The following is an 18,005-nucleotide window of genomic DNA, read 5'->3' on the forward strand; positions in this document are numbered from 1 at the left end:
GGGTGCGTGGGAGGGTGCCAGAGGTTGAGGGAGGGTATGGGAAGCGTGACAGCCTCTTTCAATGTCCATCTGCTGGGAGGGGGCAGACAGGGCTTTCATCAGGGGAGTCAGGCAGATAAAATGACACGTCAGTTCCACTGATGGGGAGCAAAGTATGGAGGAGAGGGGATGTGGAACACCATGGGGAGATGGTGGCGGTTGGTAGGGCAGTTTCAAACATTTTTGATCCAAACTGGACAGCATCTACTCCATGCTGTTATTCATGGTTCAGTGCATCAGGGTTTTGTGCAAACATTACCAAGTCTCTTAATTAAGGAAAAACTATGACAAAAAATTAATACATTTTTAAGACTACTGCAGAGGGCTTGCCTATAGATAAAGAGAAGGTTTAATTAAACATGCCAGGTAACAAAAAGACATGTGCAGGAACTGGTAGGAGCTGTATAGGAGGAGGCAACTCTCGGGGAAGGCAGCAGGAGGCCTCGGAGCGCAGGGGCTGGGGTTCTGTCTGGGGCCAGGGAGCCAGGGCAGGGCGTGGGGCGGGAGTGGGAGAGAACCAGGCGGGTACAAGAGTCCATTCCTTGGATTCATGTGGGAGGGAGGTGCTGCTGCCCCAGCAAGAGGGAGGAAAGACCTCAGAAGGGCTCTCTCTCGGTGGGTCACCAGCCACCTGGCTCTTCGGCCACTCCAGAGAAGAGGGGTGCAAGCAGGGCTCTGCACATGACCAGTTCTCTTCTCTCCCAAATGGGCCTGGAAGGGCCGGGCTGCCTGCATGGGCTGCTGTTAAATCAGACAAAGCCCTTTCAGTGTGAAAGTCACGGGCTGGGCCTGGGGCTGACAATGCAGGCGAAGACCCAGCCTGCATTCCAGCGTCCCACTTGGAGAGAGCTCCTTCCCAAGATGCTGTGGGCGGGAAGGCGAGCGGGGAGAGGCAGAGGCCTGGGGGTGAGTGGAGTCAAAAGAGGTTTGGGTCCCCGCCCCAGCAGCTGCCCAGACATAGCAAATGTCCCTTGATTTTCTCACTCCGTGCTCCCCATAGCTGCATCCTCCTATACAGGGTGAGTCATGCCAGGCTGAGAGTAAAGGGAGAGAGAAAAGGATGCAGCAATCATAACTTAAAGGAAAGGGAGACCTGTCTCGTTCCAAGGTTAAATAAATAATAAGAACATTTTCAAAATAAAGCAATAAGAAAAAAAAATCCTCCAAACCAATATAAACAAACAAATGAAAACCAGTAAATGAAAATAAGGAGGTGGGGAGGAGAAAATAGGAAGAAAAACAATAAACCGGGGAAAGACAATGAGTGTTAGAGCAGGCACGGACAGTCAGGTCCAGACGCCAAGTACTTACGTTTACCTCGGTGATTGCTATATCAACAATGCTACCCACAACAATCAAGGCGTCAAACGTATTCCATGCATCACAGAAATAGTGCTGCATGGGGCAGAGAAGCCGAGGAAAGAGAGAAGAAAAAAAAAACAAAACAAAAAACCAACAACAAAGGAGAAAAACAAAACAAAAAGGAAGAGGAAAAACAAAACAAAACAAAACAAAACAAAGCATGAAAGAAAGGAGAGAAGAGAAAAAAATGAGAAAAGAAAGAGGTTACGTGGGCATAGTAAATACTCTCTTACCACTCTACAGTCCTGGTGGCTCAAACCTGGGTCACCTGGTTTTCGCAGGGTGGAGAGGCCTGACAAAAGCTGGGTTAGTTCAAAGGTTACGCCGGGCTGTGGCCACCTGGGAGGGCAGCTGGCGCCCTCCCACCGCCTGCTCCCTCCACTCGGCCAAGCTCCTGGGCCTGGCACACAGGGCCGAGCTGGGACTAGTGGAAAAAAAGGAGGAGAGGCTCCCACTTTTTTTCCCTCACAGGACGACGGCAGGTTCAATAAAAAGCATGACTGGAGGCGGGTAAAAACAGGAAATTAAAACAAATAAATAAAAGGAGGTAAAGAGAGAGAGAAAGAGAGTGAGAGGGAAATAGGAGGCAGAGGAAGAGGAAGGATGAGGTTCCTGGGGAGGGCAGAGTCATACTCACATTAGTTTCACTGAGAATGACGTCAATTATGCTGCCAATTACGATGAGGAAGTCAAAAACATTCCAGGGATCACTAAAGTAACCCTACATAAGGGAGGGGCAGGCAGGATGGGGATTAAAAAGGAATATTAGACAGACAAGAACAGAGCAACAATCAGCATCAGAATCACCGTTCCGGCACCTCAGTGTTGCTGCTGGAGTTCCAAACACCCTCTCAGAGCCCAGGAGCCCGGGGGAAAGGAGGTGTCAGGAGGCGACTAGTCCAATCCTCCTGCCCTGCCTCCCCATGGCCACACGGCTCCCCTTCCTCCAGACCATCCCGCTTCACCGCCCTCCTGCACAGAGGCCCTGTCTACTTCCCAGGCAGCACAAGCTGCCATGGGGCAGGGGTGTGGCTGGACTCTCTTTTCAGTCCACATTCCGCATCTCCCATGTCCCCAGCTCTCTTTTTCAGAAGGGCCTGTCTGGAGGCAGGGAGGGACCACAGCTGGATGACTCCTTAGAGAACAGGCTGTGGGCCGATGGGTGATCTGGGAGCTAAAGAGAAGCGACCAGTTTGGTCCAGAAGGGTGGCCAGGTCGTCTGAGCTCAGAGGTGCCTCATGTAAAGTTCAGCAATGATAAGGGGACCACATCATTGAACAATGTCTATAAAGAGCTGGACTTTATGCAGACAGAATGACGGTCACCTTGTTCCAGCTCTGGATAGGCCCAAGAATTTTCAGGGGCACCTCTGTTATGGCAAAGGCTTTCCTGACTGAAAAGAGACATTGTCCAGGTAGGTCTCATAGCTGGGGAGAGCAGGACATGGCCCTAGACAATGCTCTCCTAAGCAACACCTGCCCAGGCTCCTGTCCCAACAGTGCCATTCTGACATAGGATCCCACTGAAATGCAGGTGCCACCAAAGTGAATGAAGTTATCAAAGCCTTTCCTGAGAACTGGGTTGACAGGGATAGTCTGGGTAACGGGTATGGAAGGGAACAGGATTCTTAGGAAGGAGAGATTCTGGCACAGAAGAGGAGGGACAGTGTCCCGTTTTTACCACTTTACCCTGCACCTATGGAATTTTACCCCTGCCATATTTAGAAAAGGGAAGAGATGAATCTTTTTGAAAGACTTTAAGGTACTTAGACAACTGGTCAACCAAAGGTTAGGTGGTCCCAGGTTCCGTAGAGGATTCCAGGAGTCCTGGGTGGACCATTTGCCTCTCTGTGAGGTGAGGGATTTAGAGAGCAGTGCTGTGACCACATGGGCATCTGCTCACAGGTGAGGAAACCTAGGGACAGGACAGCCACATTTCCCATGGAGTGGAAAGGACCTAGTACTAAAGACATTTGTCTTCTTTAAAAAAGGACATTTGCTCTTTCAGTTTTTAAAGAAATGTCTGAAAAGGGGACAAAACAGGACTGGAGCCCCTTTGCTGAGCAGCACCAGACCTTTCCTCTTCTCTAGCCACCGGTTGCGGCTCCCGGGAGGTGGAATCCCAGAGCCTGGCGAGTGGGTCTGGAAGCACTCAAGTTCTCCTGAGAGTTTCCCAGGTCTCTCTCCCAAGCCCTCTAGAAGGCTGCCAACTCTCCCTTTTTATTTTTTGTTTTTAATATATTTTATTGATTTTGTAGAGAGGAAGGGAGAGAGATAGAGAGTTAGAAGCATCGATGAGAGTCATCGATCAGCTGCCTCTTGCACACCCCCTACTGGGGATATGCCCACAACCAAGGTACATGCCCTTGACCGGAATCGAACGCGGGACCTTTCAGTCCGCAGTCCGACGCTCTATCCACTGAGCCAAACCGGTTTCGGCTCCCTTTTTATTTTTTACTCACAAGAGCCATGAGTCTGTGTCTTCCATTTCCTCCTGGCTCTATCCAGCTCCCTTAACTTCCCCACTTCCCAGCCATGCCCTCTTTCCAGAGGGATCGCAAGACACGCTGTCCTAGGGCTGTTATTCTTAGTGTGGGAGGTCAGGTCACAGGGAAAGGGGCCTCTCGGTTCCCAGGCATTTCTGCCAAAAGAAAACAGAAGTGCCACTGTGGAGACCTCGCATGGCCAGGCCGGGGAAGCAGAGGTTGGCCAGGGCATGGGTTAGGTGAGGGTCAGCCTGAATACATGGCTTTCTTGTTGGCTTCCCAGAATATTTTTCTGAACATACTAGACTCTCTGAGGCAAAGAGGGGCCTCTCTCTCTCATCTAAATCAGATGTTATGAGCAGGAAACAACCAATTCCCTCCCAGGTTCTCAGATGTCTTTCTCAGGGCAAATGGAGAGGGCTGGTTTTGAAGGGAGGAAGGTAAAGAGTGAAGGCCCCAATGGACTATAAAGATGCATATGTTTTAAAATTAGAATCTGGAAAACATTGGGGGTTATCTCTAGATAGGAACACCATCTTTGTGGGTAGAGGTATTTCAGAAAGGAAGGGAAGAAGTCAAGGGAGAGAAAGGAGAGAAACAGGAATGAGAGCAGAGTCCAGGATGTTCTGCATCCAGCCTAGAAAACGTGGCAACAAAACACGGTTTGAAAGTGGGGACAGGAGGAGAGGTAGAAAGGTGGAAGGCTCAGGGCTCAAGAAAGGAGGATGATTGGAGTCTTTCATCCATGAGAGACCTGAAACAAAATGGGTAAGTTGGCCTTGGTCTGCAACACCTCTGAGAGGAGAAAAGGGAAAGGAAGAGAGGCAGAGAACAGGCAAAGGCGAGGTTAACACACAGGTTAATCGGCTGGGGCACCAGGACAGGGGCCAAGACCTAAAGGGACCCTGTCAACCTCCTGGGTGTGCACCACGTGTCACCATGTCTCCTGGGTCTCTGTGTGCAGAGACAGAAGGAAACACCACAGTCAATTCCTCCAGGACCACGGCTGCTTCCACAGCTTCATGGCTGCCTGCTACTGGGATGGCTGGGCTCTGTGGAGATTCATGCCTTATGCCTTGCCCTTGCCTTCAACAGGCTGTGCTGCTGGAGGCTTCTGAATGATGTCTCTGGTCTATGGCAAGCTATCTGGTGGGCCCAGTGCCTGGGCCTCCCTTGGCTGCAGAAACCAGCCATGCCCTTGTCACCAAGGGTTTCTGGGGACCCAGCCCTGAGGAGATCTTTTGCATTTAGCCAGAATGCAGGGGCGAGGGACCATGTTTGTGGGAAGCTGTTGACAGGATCCCTTTAAGAGGCGGCTTTTAACCCTACCCTTCCACCCACCATCCCACCCTGCTGTCCCACAGCCCCTCAGCCTTCCCAACCATTCCCTGAAGACAGCTTCAGATTCAGCGCTCAGGTCGGCCTCCTCCTCCCACTCTTTCAGTTGTCCCTCCCTCCCACCCATTCACACCCACTACCAGAAACAAGGCCCAATGCCTCCATTAGGTCAACAGGTTGTCCAAGGGGGACACCTGGCCAAACCCCTAAGCAGGCAGGGCCTGGGAGAATTACCTTTCCCCTAAACTCTCCGGAGTGTGAGAGCTTAGTGCTCTCTTATGCTCTTTCCCCTTCTCCTATTCTCCCCTACACCCCTCCCCCCCACACACACATCTATTTTTGCCCACCTCCTTATTTGCTGGAAACCACTGGAGATGTGGATTTCGGGGGTATAATGGAAGAAGGAGGATGAAAAAAACATAGGTGTTTTTCTCTTATACCTGCCACTCCTTCTTTCCCTGGGGACAGGTCCCAAACGGCAGGGAAGACACCAGGGCTAGGGACAGGGTTTTCCTGGATCTCCCTGAATGGTAAACCAAACCTCTTCATGTCCAGCTCCTCAGAGCCATGCGGGCCTGATCGCCCAGATGGGATGGTGCTTTCAGGGATGGATGTCTTTCCCTGCAATCCCTAAGCCCTGCCGGATCAGTAGATGCCCCCTTTTGAGATGGGCTCTCCCCTGGCCATCCTCAGGTCTCATGCTCTCCCCCCAGGCTGAGCAGCAGCACCCCTGCGATTGCTCACACCCCAGGGGTAACCCATTCTCCGAGTGCTGCTTGCCCTCCACTCACGGGCTTACGTGGCTGAGATAATGTAGACCAAATTGATGCCAGCTTCAGCAAACCATGATTAAGAAGCAAAAATTGTTGCAAAAGTATCATATGATGCATTTCCCACGCACAAGAATTTTGGATTTTCCTCTCTTTTGGATTATCTGTGTCCTGATGTACTGCCATCATTGGAGCTATTCCAAGTTGAAAGAGGCAGCGTGGTGATTAAGAGCTTGATTTCCCGGGTTGGGGTGAGGTGTCTGGGTTCAAATCCTAGCTCTGACACTTATTATCTGGGTAACCTTGAGCAAATGACATAACCTCCCATTCCTTAGTTTTCCCACCTATAAAGTGGGATAACCATAGGTTCCTGGTGAGGATTAAATGACAATAGCATTAGCTACTGTCCTGGTTAACCAGAGGGAATCCGCTAGGTAGGACCCACAGGGTTAATTTTGGGGGTGAGACAGCAGAGGGGAAAGGCAAAGCCCAGGTGTCCGTGGAAGGAGGAGGGAAGAGGCCAAAGGTTCTGGTATCCTGAGCTCACCTTTCGTCTGCCTCATCTTGAGTTACTGCTGAGTAGTGGGACTGTCTTGAGACTCTAGACCACATGTGTCAAACACAAGGCCCGCGGGCCAAATCCAGCCCGCCAGGCCTTGCAATGTGGCCCGCACCACGCTGTCATCACTGCACTCCACTGTCAGTTTATGACATTGTCAGTTTATGACTGTTCAGTAAACCATTCGGCCCACGATTTAGGCTGGATTTTAGATTTTGGCCCCTTCTCTGATTGAGTTCGACACCCCTACTCTAGACTCTGGCTGGTACCATTTTGAGATTAGTGACAGTATGCAAGTTATCATGGCTAACTTTTGAGGCTCAAGTTCATCTGGACAGTCAACTGCCATGTTCTTAAATCACTATTCATACCAGGAAAGACCAGCTTCTGCTCCTCTGCCAGGAGGGCTGGGGAGCGAGGCCTAAGCCTGTGCAGGTGGTAGGCTTGTGTCTTTGCCCTTGAATTCTGGATTCTCAGCTCCTTTGCTGCTCAGAGCAGAGTTCACCACTATGATATCACAGAGGTAATGCCAGCTTTAAAGCAAGCTGGTGGTAAGAAGGAATCCATAGAAATCTGCACCCCTGGGATTGTGTTGTGTATTCTTAGTAATTTTGAGGCAAAAGTTGTTTCACTGCCATGACTTTTTTTTTTTCTCTTTTCTATTCCTCTTGCCTATCATCCGTGTATACCTCCGCTGGTCCAGCAGAGAACAGGTGAAGTGAAGGAGCACAGAGATGATGTGGCCCTGATAGGAAAGCGGACTCTGGACTTTCAGTCTGTCTGGGGGTCTCTCCCCAAAGACCGTTCCCTTCCAGGGACACACGAGGTCTAAGAGTGTTGAAGTGGGACACCTGAGTTGAGATTAGAAATGGAGCAGCTGGAGTTGAGGCAGAGAGCGGGAACAGATAGGAAAACTGACAGAGGAAGAGTTTCTGGGGGTGGGGGAGGGGAGCCCAACTGCCAAGAGATGGGGATGGCAGGGATGAGGAGGGAATACAGAAATCATGTGAGGAGAACAGCTGAGAGGGTATTGATGGGAAAGGCCACTCAGGTAGAAGGCAGGAGAGGAGGAGGGAAAGAGGAAAGACCACCCAGAGGGTAGAAAATGGGGAGAAGGCATCAGGGAGAGAACAGGAAAGAGAGAGGGAGAGAGACAGAATTGGAGAGGAGATATGGGGGAAAGGAGAGGAGGGGAGGGGAGAGGAGAGACAGGCAGGATGGAGAGCTCTTAGAGTAGGCCTGGGCCGCTGAAGTGACCATGCAAGTGGGACAGGAAACAGCGGGAATCCATGAAGCTGGAAGAAGGGGTCAGGGCCCCCTGGGGGAGGCGGGACCTAAAATGCAAGGGAGGAGGTAAAAAATGGCTTGTACCTAACCCAGGGAAGGGGTTCCCGAAAGAGGGCAGAGCCCCGCCTGAGTGAGCAAGCATCTGCGCCAGGAGGCTGAGCGGAGGGGTTGGTGTGGGTAGGAGGCAGTGCCCAGGTCCTGGACACACTGATCTCTCAGGGCTCCAGGCAGCGGAGCTGAGGGATGGGTGGGGCTCGCGGGACAGGGAGGAGAGCTTCATGCAGCTGGGGAGGCGCAGTGGTGAAGCCTCCGTGCTTGTGAAGAGTCAGTGCCAGGGAATATCATGGAACACAATGGTAACTGACACCAAGCAGAGATAATATAAATTGCATTACATTAGGATGCCATTTAGGCATAACAGTAATCATGGAAATTAGCGGTGTCTCATGGAGAAGGCATAATGGAGCACACAGCTGCTCCCGGCCCTGGCTGCCTGGGAGGCAGCGAGGATCTCTGCCTTGTCTGTGGGCTCCCGCCCTGAGATGTGTGCACTCAGAAATGCCCAAGGGCTCACACTGCACAGCCACCTGGGACAGCGGGGACAGAGGGCAGGAGCAGGGGGTGCGGTCAGGGCCTGGGGCCTTCTCCTGCGAGGGCCCAGGTGGTGTGGTGATGGGGGCTCCTCTCAAAATTTTTATAGGAATGTAAACTCTGAACTGGACACCATCTGCTCTGATTTGCCTTTGGAATTAAGTGTTTCCTTCCCCAGGAAAGTTTCAAAGGCCCTCATTCATTTATCTCATCAATGAGTGCTCACAGGTGCCTGGGTGCCAGGTGTGGGCCTGCAGACATGGCCAAACCTGGCACGTTCGGTCTTCTCCACTGGGAGCAAATAAAAACTGCTGGTTATAGACCAGGCATCTTTGAGAACCTTCGCAAGTTCATCTCTGCCTCAGTCTGCAGCCGAGGAGGCTGCAGGTGCTCCGTGCTAATGCCAGCCCTGAGCTGATTTGTGCAAAGGACTCCTCCAGGATAGGGTGTGGCATGGACATGCCCCTGGGGTGGGCAAGGGTATGCCCATGCAAAAGGCCAGCAGATGCCCTGCAGGTATGCAGGCCACTTTATAGTAAAATGAACAGCACGAACACTGTGGAGAGGCAGGGAAGGCAGAGACCAGGCGGCCCTGGGAGGGGGGAGGACGGGAGGAGCAGCCAAGGAGCTTGGCCCGTGCAGCCTCTGTGACCTGCCTGTCTCACGTTCTCTCCTGTCCAGTCCAGCTATTCCAAAGCCAGCCCTGGCAGGCCCATCCTACTGTCTCCGTGCCCTTTCTGACCTGATGAGCGGACCCTTACTTAGCAAAGGCACGTGTGACCCTACTGCAATCATGAGATGCAATCTGCACCCACTTTAGTGAACAAAATGAGCAGCTGTCCTCACTTCCAGAGGAGAGCCTTGAGCTGTGCAGACATGTTACCTCAGCCTCTGCTTCCTTCCCATCAGATAGAGGGACCTGAGGTTGTGCGGTGCCTGCTGGTGGCTGGGATTGCCCCTGGGATTGCCGCAGGGTTTGAGCCAGGCTGCCCAACACAGCTGCATCCTAGATGGCCCCTCCCTTCCCCGCAGCACTGGCGGGAGCGCTGGCGGGGCCTCCGTTCTGGTGGGTCGGGCTGCACACAGCTCCGCAGCTTTGGGGTCCCCTCTTCCCCTCCCAGTCTTGGTATGGTCGAGTCTCTTTCTCAGTGACAGGAATGGAGATGGAACCAGCGCACTCTCCCACCGGGCTTCTTTATACAGTGTGGATGATTTTCCACATTAAATAATTAAATGTAATAGCTAATACTACCCTTCCCACACAAGGCTTTATGCAAGTCATATAATTATTTTTTATTATTCATAGTGATGCTTGAGCTCTCAAGTGCCAGGCAAGAAGGAAACCTGTCACAGTGTTGCAACAATACGCAAATCCCTGGGTACAGGAGCAGGCGGGAGGCCCCACGACAAAGCCCATTTATGCCTGTCTGCCTGTGCCGCTCCAACAGGTACCCCGTGGGCATTCCACAGATAAATAATAATCAGAGTGTTGCCCACTTACCAACCAGGCTGCTGAGAAACAGGCAGGAGCTCCGCCTGGCACAGCACGCAGCTCCTGAGTCAGGCTGACGCCCTGGCCTGGTAGCTGACCGGCTCCCTGGTGTCCCCTTGCAGCCTCCCTCCTCTCCTTCCCTTTCCTATCATTTCAATGTGACAGGTACATGTGCCGAGTTTCTGGGCTGAGGGGATTCCATAGATGGTGGGAGACGCTGGTTTCTTAAGAGCTGGGATAAAGAGGTTTCAAGGAAAATTAAATAAGAGGCTGAAGTCCAACCTTAGCCTAAGGCCGAGGCTCTGAGTGTGGGGAGTGCATTGCCAGGTGGCCAGGCAATTTGGGATCCTGGTATTTGGGACCCTGCAGGGCACCACTGTGATGCAGGGGCAAAAGCAGCCTTTAGGATTGAGTGGGTGGGGTCACCAGGGATGCATCTGCAGAGGCTGGCTTTGGTTTGCTCATTTGGTGACATTTACGAACACCTGATGCTGCAGGTGCTACTGTGTTGGGTGACTCTAGATGAACATAAAGATGGGTAAGCGCTGGTCCCGCTCAGACTATCCAGAGCTATCCCCGATCCTTCTTCCTCACCCTCACACCCACTTCACCATCAGATAAAGCCATGACTGCCCACCTCTCTGCGTGTCTCCTGCTGCCACCCGCCGGCTTTAACTGCTCCCCAACCCACACTGTCCACTCTTCACCAGCACTCAGCATGCTGGTTCAAAACCCTAACCATATTATATCATGGCCCACTTCAGGCCCCTGCTGCCTGTGGTTTCTGAGGGCAGTCAGAGTACATCCACACTCCGGCCCTGTCCCGAAGGGCCTGCACACTGCCCCACCACACCCCCTCTTCACGCACTGCTTCAGGCCCAGAAAAAGCTGCGCTCACCCCTGCCTCGGGGCCTTTGCTTTGCTCTCTGCCTGAAATGCTCTTCTCTGGCCCCTCTTCCACCTCCAGGGCTCAGTTTAACCGGCACCTTCCTGACCTCCTTCTCTCTCAAACAGATGCCACTCCCCCCACGGCTCTCCCTGTGGTGACACCCCCCCAGCATGGCCTTGCCTCTTCGTTTATTGGTGTCATGACACCATGAGCCTTGTAAAGATGGTACCATGTCTCAACATCATCAAGAAATGCTCAACAATTATAGAAAGAGAAGATGGAAAAAGCAGTGCTAATGAGCAAAAATTACAGAGAGGCCGTTCAGTTCAGTGTAAAGGAAATTCCCAACACAGCTGCCTCTAGAAACAGGAATGTGTAGAGATTTCTGTGGTGCTGAAGATCCAGGATCTTAATGGTGTTTTCTAACATTAATATTCTGACACTTTACCTTGTTCTCTAGTTCTATAATTCTCATTCATTCATTCATTCATGCATGCATTAAATGCTCACTGAATGCCTCTCATGGCACAAAAATGCATTTAAAACAGTCTCTGTCTTCAAGGAGTCCAGCAATATAATTTCTGTCTCCGCAACTTGAAAGTCTTCCATGGCATGTGCATGCATGTGTGTGTGTGTGTGCATGTGTGTGCATACATACATGTGAATAGCAGGGTACATTAGGTTATTGTTTCATTTTCCTGAACCCACCTACCAGGTGACTGTCCCATATCCTCAAAGTACCTGTCACTTCATATTTGGAAAAGAAGTCAGAAAGATTTCCAGGACAGCATATGGGCCAAAGAATGGGGCCTCAGAGGAGGCGGAGGGACATAGGAAGGGAGTGACTATTATTAGTTTCCATAGAGTTGCTACTTGAGAATGGCTTGCTTTCATTTAGTCTCTGATTTGCTTATACTTGCTGAGGACCACTAAGTGCAAAGCAACATTATCAGTTTGCTCACATTTATTATTTCAATGAGGGTGTAGTTAAAAAGGTTGGCTTTTAAATCGCCTAAACCTGCATAAAAATCCCCCAAAACAACAACAAAATGGCTCTTTGGTTTTGCATCCATTACTTAGCTTTCTTCTCTGCTCTTCAGCTTCCTAAAGACTATTTTATTTGTCTTATAGATTGATTGAGATAATGAATGAAAAATGTCTGATTCTTTATAAACACAATATACAGGATGTCCCCCCCAAAATGTATATACATTTTAACAGCTGATAGCTCAATTCTGAAAATGAAATGCATTTTAATAAACACTGTCTTTATCATTACTCAAAGTATATACATTTTTTGTAATACCCTATATATTACTTCCTTCCCTCCTTGCTTCTGAATGTTACTTAATTTTAAGAATTGATACAAAATCAGTTAATGTAATTAATCATCACTTCTTTTTAATAGGAATAGGAGTACCAGGCTAAATAGCAGGTTTTTTTAGGGAATAATGTGATGGTGAAGTGGGGACTCTACAAGATTCAACAGTGGGCCAGAGTCAGGGAAGTCCATTCTTAAAACCCACACTAGGGCTCACCAGCTTATAGTCCCCATTGTGTCCCTGGTACCAAGCACACTGCCTGGTGTACTGGAAGCTCAATACAGTATTTGTGGGTTATTGGTTAACTTTAGGCTGCAGCAAAACACTAGCCAAACAGCATTTGGTCAAGAGTTCTTAAGATAATATTATGAAGAATGACAAGGCCTAGAGGCAGCCATTGCTGCCAATGCCACCTGCTTTCTGTCTCTGATCTCCAAGGTTTCACGTCCTCATTCCTCAAAGATAGCAGGAGCTTCAAACTGCCCCTGAAGCTGAGAAAATAGGGTGTCAGCTGCATCACTACCACTGTTAGCTTGCACTATAAAATGTTAGCCAAATCCCCCAAGTGCAGGTGGCGGGAGTCAGCCCAGACAGTTTAGAGGGCATGCAGCGAGGCAGGCTGGAGCCTTGCCGTAGAGGCCAGTGAACCGGGAGAGGATGCCAGGAGCAGTGGGCCGCACAGCTGCAAGTCTGGAGCCCATCAGGCAGCAAGTCTCTGTCCAGCAATTGGGGTGTGCAGGTCAGGTGCTGTGTCCTGGGGAAGGGATGTATAAGAACTGGGCAGGGGGAGGGCTCACAGGTTTGAGTTTCACTGAGGCACTCACATGCTAATCAGAAACCCTGGTCAGAAGTCCAATGGCTGTGCTCACCGGGGACAGCCCCCTCCCCCATTCAGCCACAGCAGCAAGACCAACTCCAGACCACTCCGCCAGGGCACTCTGCCTTCCAAGGAGCAGTTCAGGAACCGGGTGAGGAAGGGTCCGCAGGGAACAGCCTCCACACTGACGAGGCCTGTGGGGATTCTGGGACAAGTGGGAGGGCTGATGGACTCAGGAGAAAATCCACACTGGGGACTCCAGGGCAAAAGGCTATCTCACCCTGTCAAAAGGGCTTCCGCTATCATGAGTTGATTTCTGGTAGAAAATTAGCAGCTGGGAAAAGAGTAGGGAGGATGAGAAAAACCATCAGTTTCATGCAGCCAAAGCAGCTGGGCTGAGGAAGCCAAGATGGACAGAGGGCGGCAGCTACAGGAGTGTCCTGGGCAGAAGCCATGTCCGAGCGGTGCTGTCCTGTACAGCAGCTGTCGGCCGCGCACAGCCCAAGAAATGTGAATTAATTAAAGTGAATAAAATGAAAACATCTATTCCTCAGCCACATTAGCCACATTTCAAGTGCTCACTAGGCACGGAAGGCTAGTGGCTATTTCGTAGATAGTGTGTATGGGACATTTTAATTATTGCAGAACGCTCTCTTACATAATGCTGGCCTAGAGGCCTCACTCATCCCTCAGGTTGGAAATGCCTTTGGACTCTAATGTGTCCTACAACAGGAAGGTGGGTCCCGAGGTTCAGTTGCTTTTATTCAAGAAAACTGGGCGCCAGGAAAGGCAGTGAGTGTATTCACTTTGGGCCTATTCACCTCTCTGGACTATTCTTAGGTTGAAAGAAAGCCAGAGAGACCAAGTCCTTAATGCTAGAGACCTGCCTAGGTCAACTCCCCCCAGAGTCTTCCCCTTGGGGTTTGCTCACAAGTGCAAACCCTTTCATACCACACGTAAACAATCATCCAGGGAGTGAAAAGGTACAGCAGAATTCCAACGAATGGGATTAACTCCAGGTCACTGTCAGAAGCCCTGGTTCTTGGGCACGGTTCACCAGAGCTTCAAGTCATTTCTGGCTTGGTTTTCTGCCTGAAATGTTTGGGGAGGCTTTTCCCGGAGTCTGTTCCTTAACGAAGAATATCACTTAGCAAGAATCCAGGGAGCCCTGCTTTCCCAGTGCTCCTCCAAACTAGTTGACCGTCTCTGGCCAGCCGTTCAGTGGCCGGCACCCTCTCCTGCCAGGAGACATGTTAGAGGTGCCCACAGGAAGGGTCCATTCCCCTTTCTCTTTACAGACTGACCCTGGCGGGTGAAATGCAAATGGCCCCAGATGGCTCTCTTTCTTCTTTAGGAAAAGTCTCTCTTGTTTTTTCCCATATTCTCACAACAGACAACTAGGGGTTGAGGAAAGTAGGCAGCACTTCATGCTTTAGACCACAGCTGGCTAGTTAGGGGAGACTGGCTTGTTCCTAGATGTGCAGGGTTTGGGCACAGTGCCTTTCAGGTGGAGGCTTCTGCAGGTGTCAGTTTCATTTGCTCCCTGGGGCAGGTTTGCTCAATACCTCTCCAGTGCTCACTAGACTGACTCAGGAAGTCCACTGCAGGGCCCTGCAGATTGCGTCAGGCATCATCAGAAACACATCTGAGTCAACTGTGAAATGACTCAAGGCTTTGAAATATTTAAACCATATGTCCCATGAAACTAGATGAAAGTGATGCCAGTTTCCCTCCCTAGGGGCAGCCATCTGAGACTGAAGCTCAGTTCGGCAATGACCTTGATTCCTGGCCTCCCTCGGTCGTATTGCTGCGGGCTGTGAACCTGTCAGTACTCCAGGCCAACAGGTGGGCAGAGGTACTGTGAACCCTTCAGAAAGTGGCCAGGGATATTCCGTGGTCTTCTCTTGACCAGGACAAAAATTTATGTCCCTTAATGGGTCTAGGATGGAAGGCAAAAAGATTATAATTGCTGCCCTGGAGGAAGCAGGAAAAAACCATTCTCATCATCAGATGACCTTCATTAGAAAAATTCTCTGAAAATTAGCCCAAACACCTAGGCATTCTTTGAGTGGAAAGAAGAATCAGCATTTTAAGAATAGTGTCTGTCTTATTTTTGAAGTATCTCAAAGGTTATTTCCTTCTTTCTGAAACATATCCAGCAGAACACTTGATGTGGAATGATGCTAACAAGCTAATGTGGAAATACACTGACTATAACTCAGAGGTGTTAGATTCTGTTCCCAGTTATGTCACTTAGTACTGGTGTAATTAATATTAAACTTAATTGCTCTGAACTTCACTTCCCCTTTCCCTAAAATGGGGGTGCTAAGAACTATCGTTTAGGGGCATTTAGAGGTTTACATGCAATGAGGTATGTGTAGCACATGGTAGATTATCCAGAAATGCTGGTTGAATATTAATTCAAAAAATACGATGGATAGCTTGTCAATGAACATGGATCCAAGAGCTAAGGAGTATCCCCTACCCCAATTAGTCCTGGGACAAGTCCACATTTCAATAGCAATAGAATACATGGGCAGGGACTCCTCCTTTTGGCCTTCTGTTGATCTATGATGCATCCGGGGAAACTAACAAAGCAGGGGAAGAGAAGTAACAGAAAGCCAGAGAGATTTTCTCAAGTTTGTATGGAACAATTCTATCAGAACTAAATCTTTCTTTCTCATCACTCTCTGACAGAGTAAGGTAGCCAGGAGAGCCACTGAGTTGCTATAGACCATCCCTCAGAAGTAGCTGCCCATGTTGTTAATCCCAGGTCAGTGGATGCCAGTGATTCTGGCTGGTCTTCAGGGGTGGAAGATGGAAGGTGCTGCTCAAACCAATCTGCTCCTCCATTATCCAGGACAATGGGGTGCGGCCGGTAAGGAGGGCACAGATAATCCATGGTGATAGGTAATCCAGCTTCCCCTACCCTGCCTCATTCATCCAAGGGATCTATTCTTGTCTCTCAAACTCCTTTTGAGGAACTGCTTCTAAGAAGCAAAGCACAGACATTTGCAGGTAACTGCCCTTCAGGTGCTGGAAGGTTCAAAGGAGCAATGATGCTGCCTCTGAGGTGGGGAACAGGAGGCCCCATGGGCTAGAACACTGAGCCCTGGCTGGGCATTTTACAATGAGGCTGGTGGTTGATAAAATGGGAGGATAGAAAAGAGGCCTGAGTGGATCTGGGGCACTGGGCCTGGAGAGGTTTGGTTTGCATAGTTTCTTCATGTACTGGGGCCAAAGACAAAGTGAGAAATGGGAGAAGGAAGAGCATCATCTGCCTCCACTGGATGGTAAGGCTCAGCTCAGGGGCGAATCTGTGTCCTGTCCATATCAGCCATGGTCCAGACCATGAGCTGAGATTCTACTTCAAAGACTTGACCTGGTCCAATCTTGGCAGGTTTAGGAGTTGGAGCATTTATCTATCATCAGAGAAGATATGGTCCTTCACTGATTATCTCTGCCCCTCACTCTCCTTCTTTCGATACTGGCACTCCATCCCTCTAGTGCCTGCACACCAGATGTCTTTTATTCAGAGGCTTACCTTGGGTTTAAAGGCAATGAGCTTCAGAATCATCTCCACAGTGAAGAGGCCGGTGAAGAGCATGTTGAGGATGTTCATGGCGACTTTAAACAGGCAGCTCTGACCGTAGTGCTGAGCGGAGGGAAGAACTGTGAAAACGAGGCAGGGGTATCCCTACTCCTCACCACCCTCATCTCAACAGAGATCTTCCTTGAACCATCCATTTCCTGGAAGTCCATCCAATTCTCTGTGGGCAGTCAAGTGGATTCAGGAAACCTTACAAATTCTTTCTTTCTCTGCTATCTCCAAAAACAGAAGTTGGCAGAGTTCTACGTTCCTGCTTTGATTGGTTATGACAACTTTATGGAGAATCTTGGCACTCAAAAAGTTGACCTCCCTGAAGACAGGTAGATGTAGAATCAATTTCCACACACCATGCCTTACTGACCATAACGAAAAGTTTGAGCTCATCCTCTCTTCTCCATTTCCTCCACTCTCTCCATTTTCTCAACCTAGGGGCCTATGGATTCCTAGGGTCCCAGAGAGGAGCTCCTCCTTAAAAAAGGGAACTTGTCTTTCTCTACCTTGGAGAAGAGGAGGGCTCTTCTGATCTTTCAACATACTTTGGCCACCAGGGAGGTGACAAACCAGAGATACCTGTCAGCCCCTTTGCACTCCATTTCCTCCCACAGCACTTTCCCCCATGCAGGCATCAAGAGACCAAGCCCCCCCCTGGACTAACCTGCATGGCCAAGCAGATGGTGTTGAGCAGGATGAGGATGAACATCAGGTACTCAAAGTAGGTGGAGTTGACCACATACCACACTTTGTACTGGTGCTGGTTCTTGGGTATGTACCTCCGCAGGGGCCGGGCTTTGAGGGCATATTCTACACACTGACGCTGGGAGGGAGGTTGTGGGGGATGGGGGTGGCAGAAATGGGGAGAGAGTGTGGTTACTTACTTGGATGTGTACAGAGGAGGGTGGGATGTTGATGAAACTATATCCCTGGGGGGTAGCATTCTCTGGGAATCTGAGAATAATTTCTTGCTCCAACTCATATACAAGTTTGAGGTATTATTTGAACATTTTAAAAAAATTTTTCTTTCCCTTAATCAAGGAGATCATATCTTCTAGTTAATCTCTTTATTAGGCTTAGCTGAGGAGTATATGTCTCCTTTCAACTCCCAATACCTGCTACACTGCTGCCACATAGTTCCTATGCCACAGACTCTCCTTGGAGCACCTGTCTGCTCAATTTTTCTTTCCTGTCCTCAACCAATCTTCCTTATTACCAGTGTTCACAGATCAGAAGACCCAGATCATGGTTGGTGATGAGATCTTGGGCTAACTAGGTTCTTGGGACTCCAGCAAAGAATCAGTTCATTTATCAGCAATGTGCCCAGATTTTCAAGTCTGGAACTGGGGAGTCACTCAAGCCTCTTCTCTTACACACCCCTAACCCCTATGTCCACTCTCTAAGCTTGATCCACCTTATTTCCTGCTAGTCTCTTCATCTTTACTATTGTTAA

The 18,005-nt window shown here is 49.9% G+C and overlaps 1 protein-coding gene across 33 annotated transcripts in view; it reads right to left on the bottom strand.

The window, feature by feature from the left end:
• CACNA1C (calcium voltage-gated channel subunit alpha1 C) overlaps window positions 1-18,005 on the bottom strand; it is a gene marked incomplete at its 5' end in the record, with an annotated part of 660,607 nt that overhangs the window by 62,322 nt on the left and 580,280 nt on the right. For 18 of the 33 annotated variants that reach the window (XM_084878730.1, XM_084878733.1, XM_084878726.1 and 15 more), the window contains 3 exons: window positions 2,039-2,122; window positions 16,496-16,606; window positions 17,217-17,375. In XM_084878730.1, the coding sequence (XP_084734856.1) occupies window positions 2,039-2,122; window positions 16,496-16,606; window positions 17,217-17,375 (354 nt within the window). Of the gene's footprint in view, window positions 1-1,350; window positions 1,435-2,038; window positions 2,123-16,495; window positions 16,607-17,216; window positions 17,376-18,005 lie in introns of all 33 variants that reach the window. The other 15 variants (XM_084878732.1, XM_084878746.1, XM_084878741.1 and 12 more) reach the window with 2 other exon arrangements.

This window comes from Pipistrellus hanaki (genome assembly GCF_964339955.1).
Source record: "Pipistrellus hanaki genome assembly, chromosome: 3".
Lineage (NCBI taxonomy): Eukaryota > Metazoa > Chordata > Mammalia > Chiroptera > Vespertilionidae > Pipistrellus > Pipistrellus hanaki.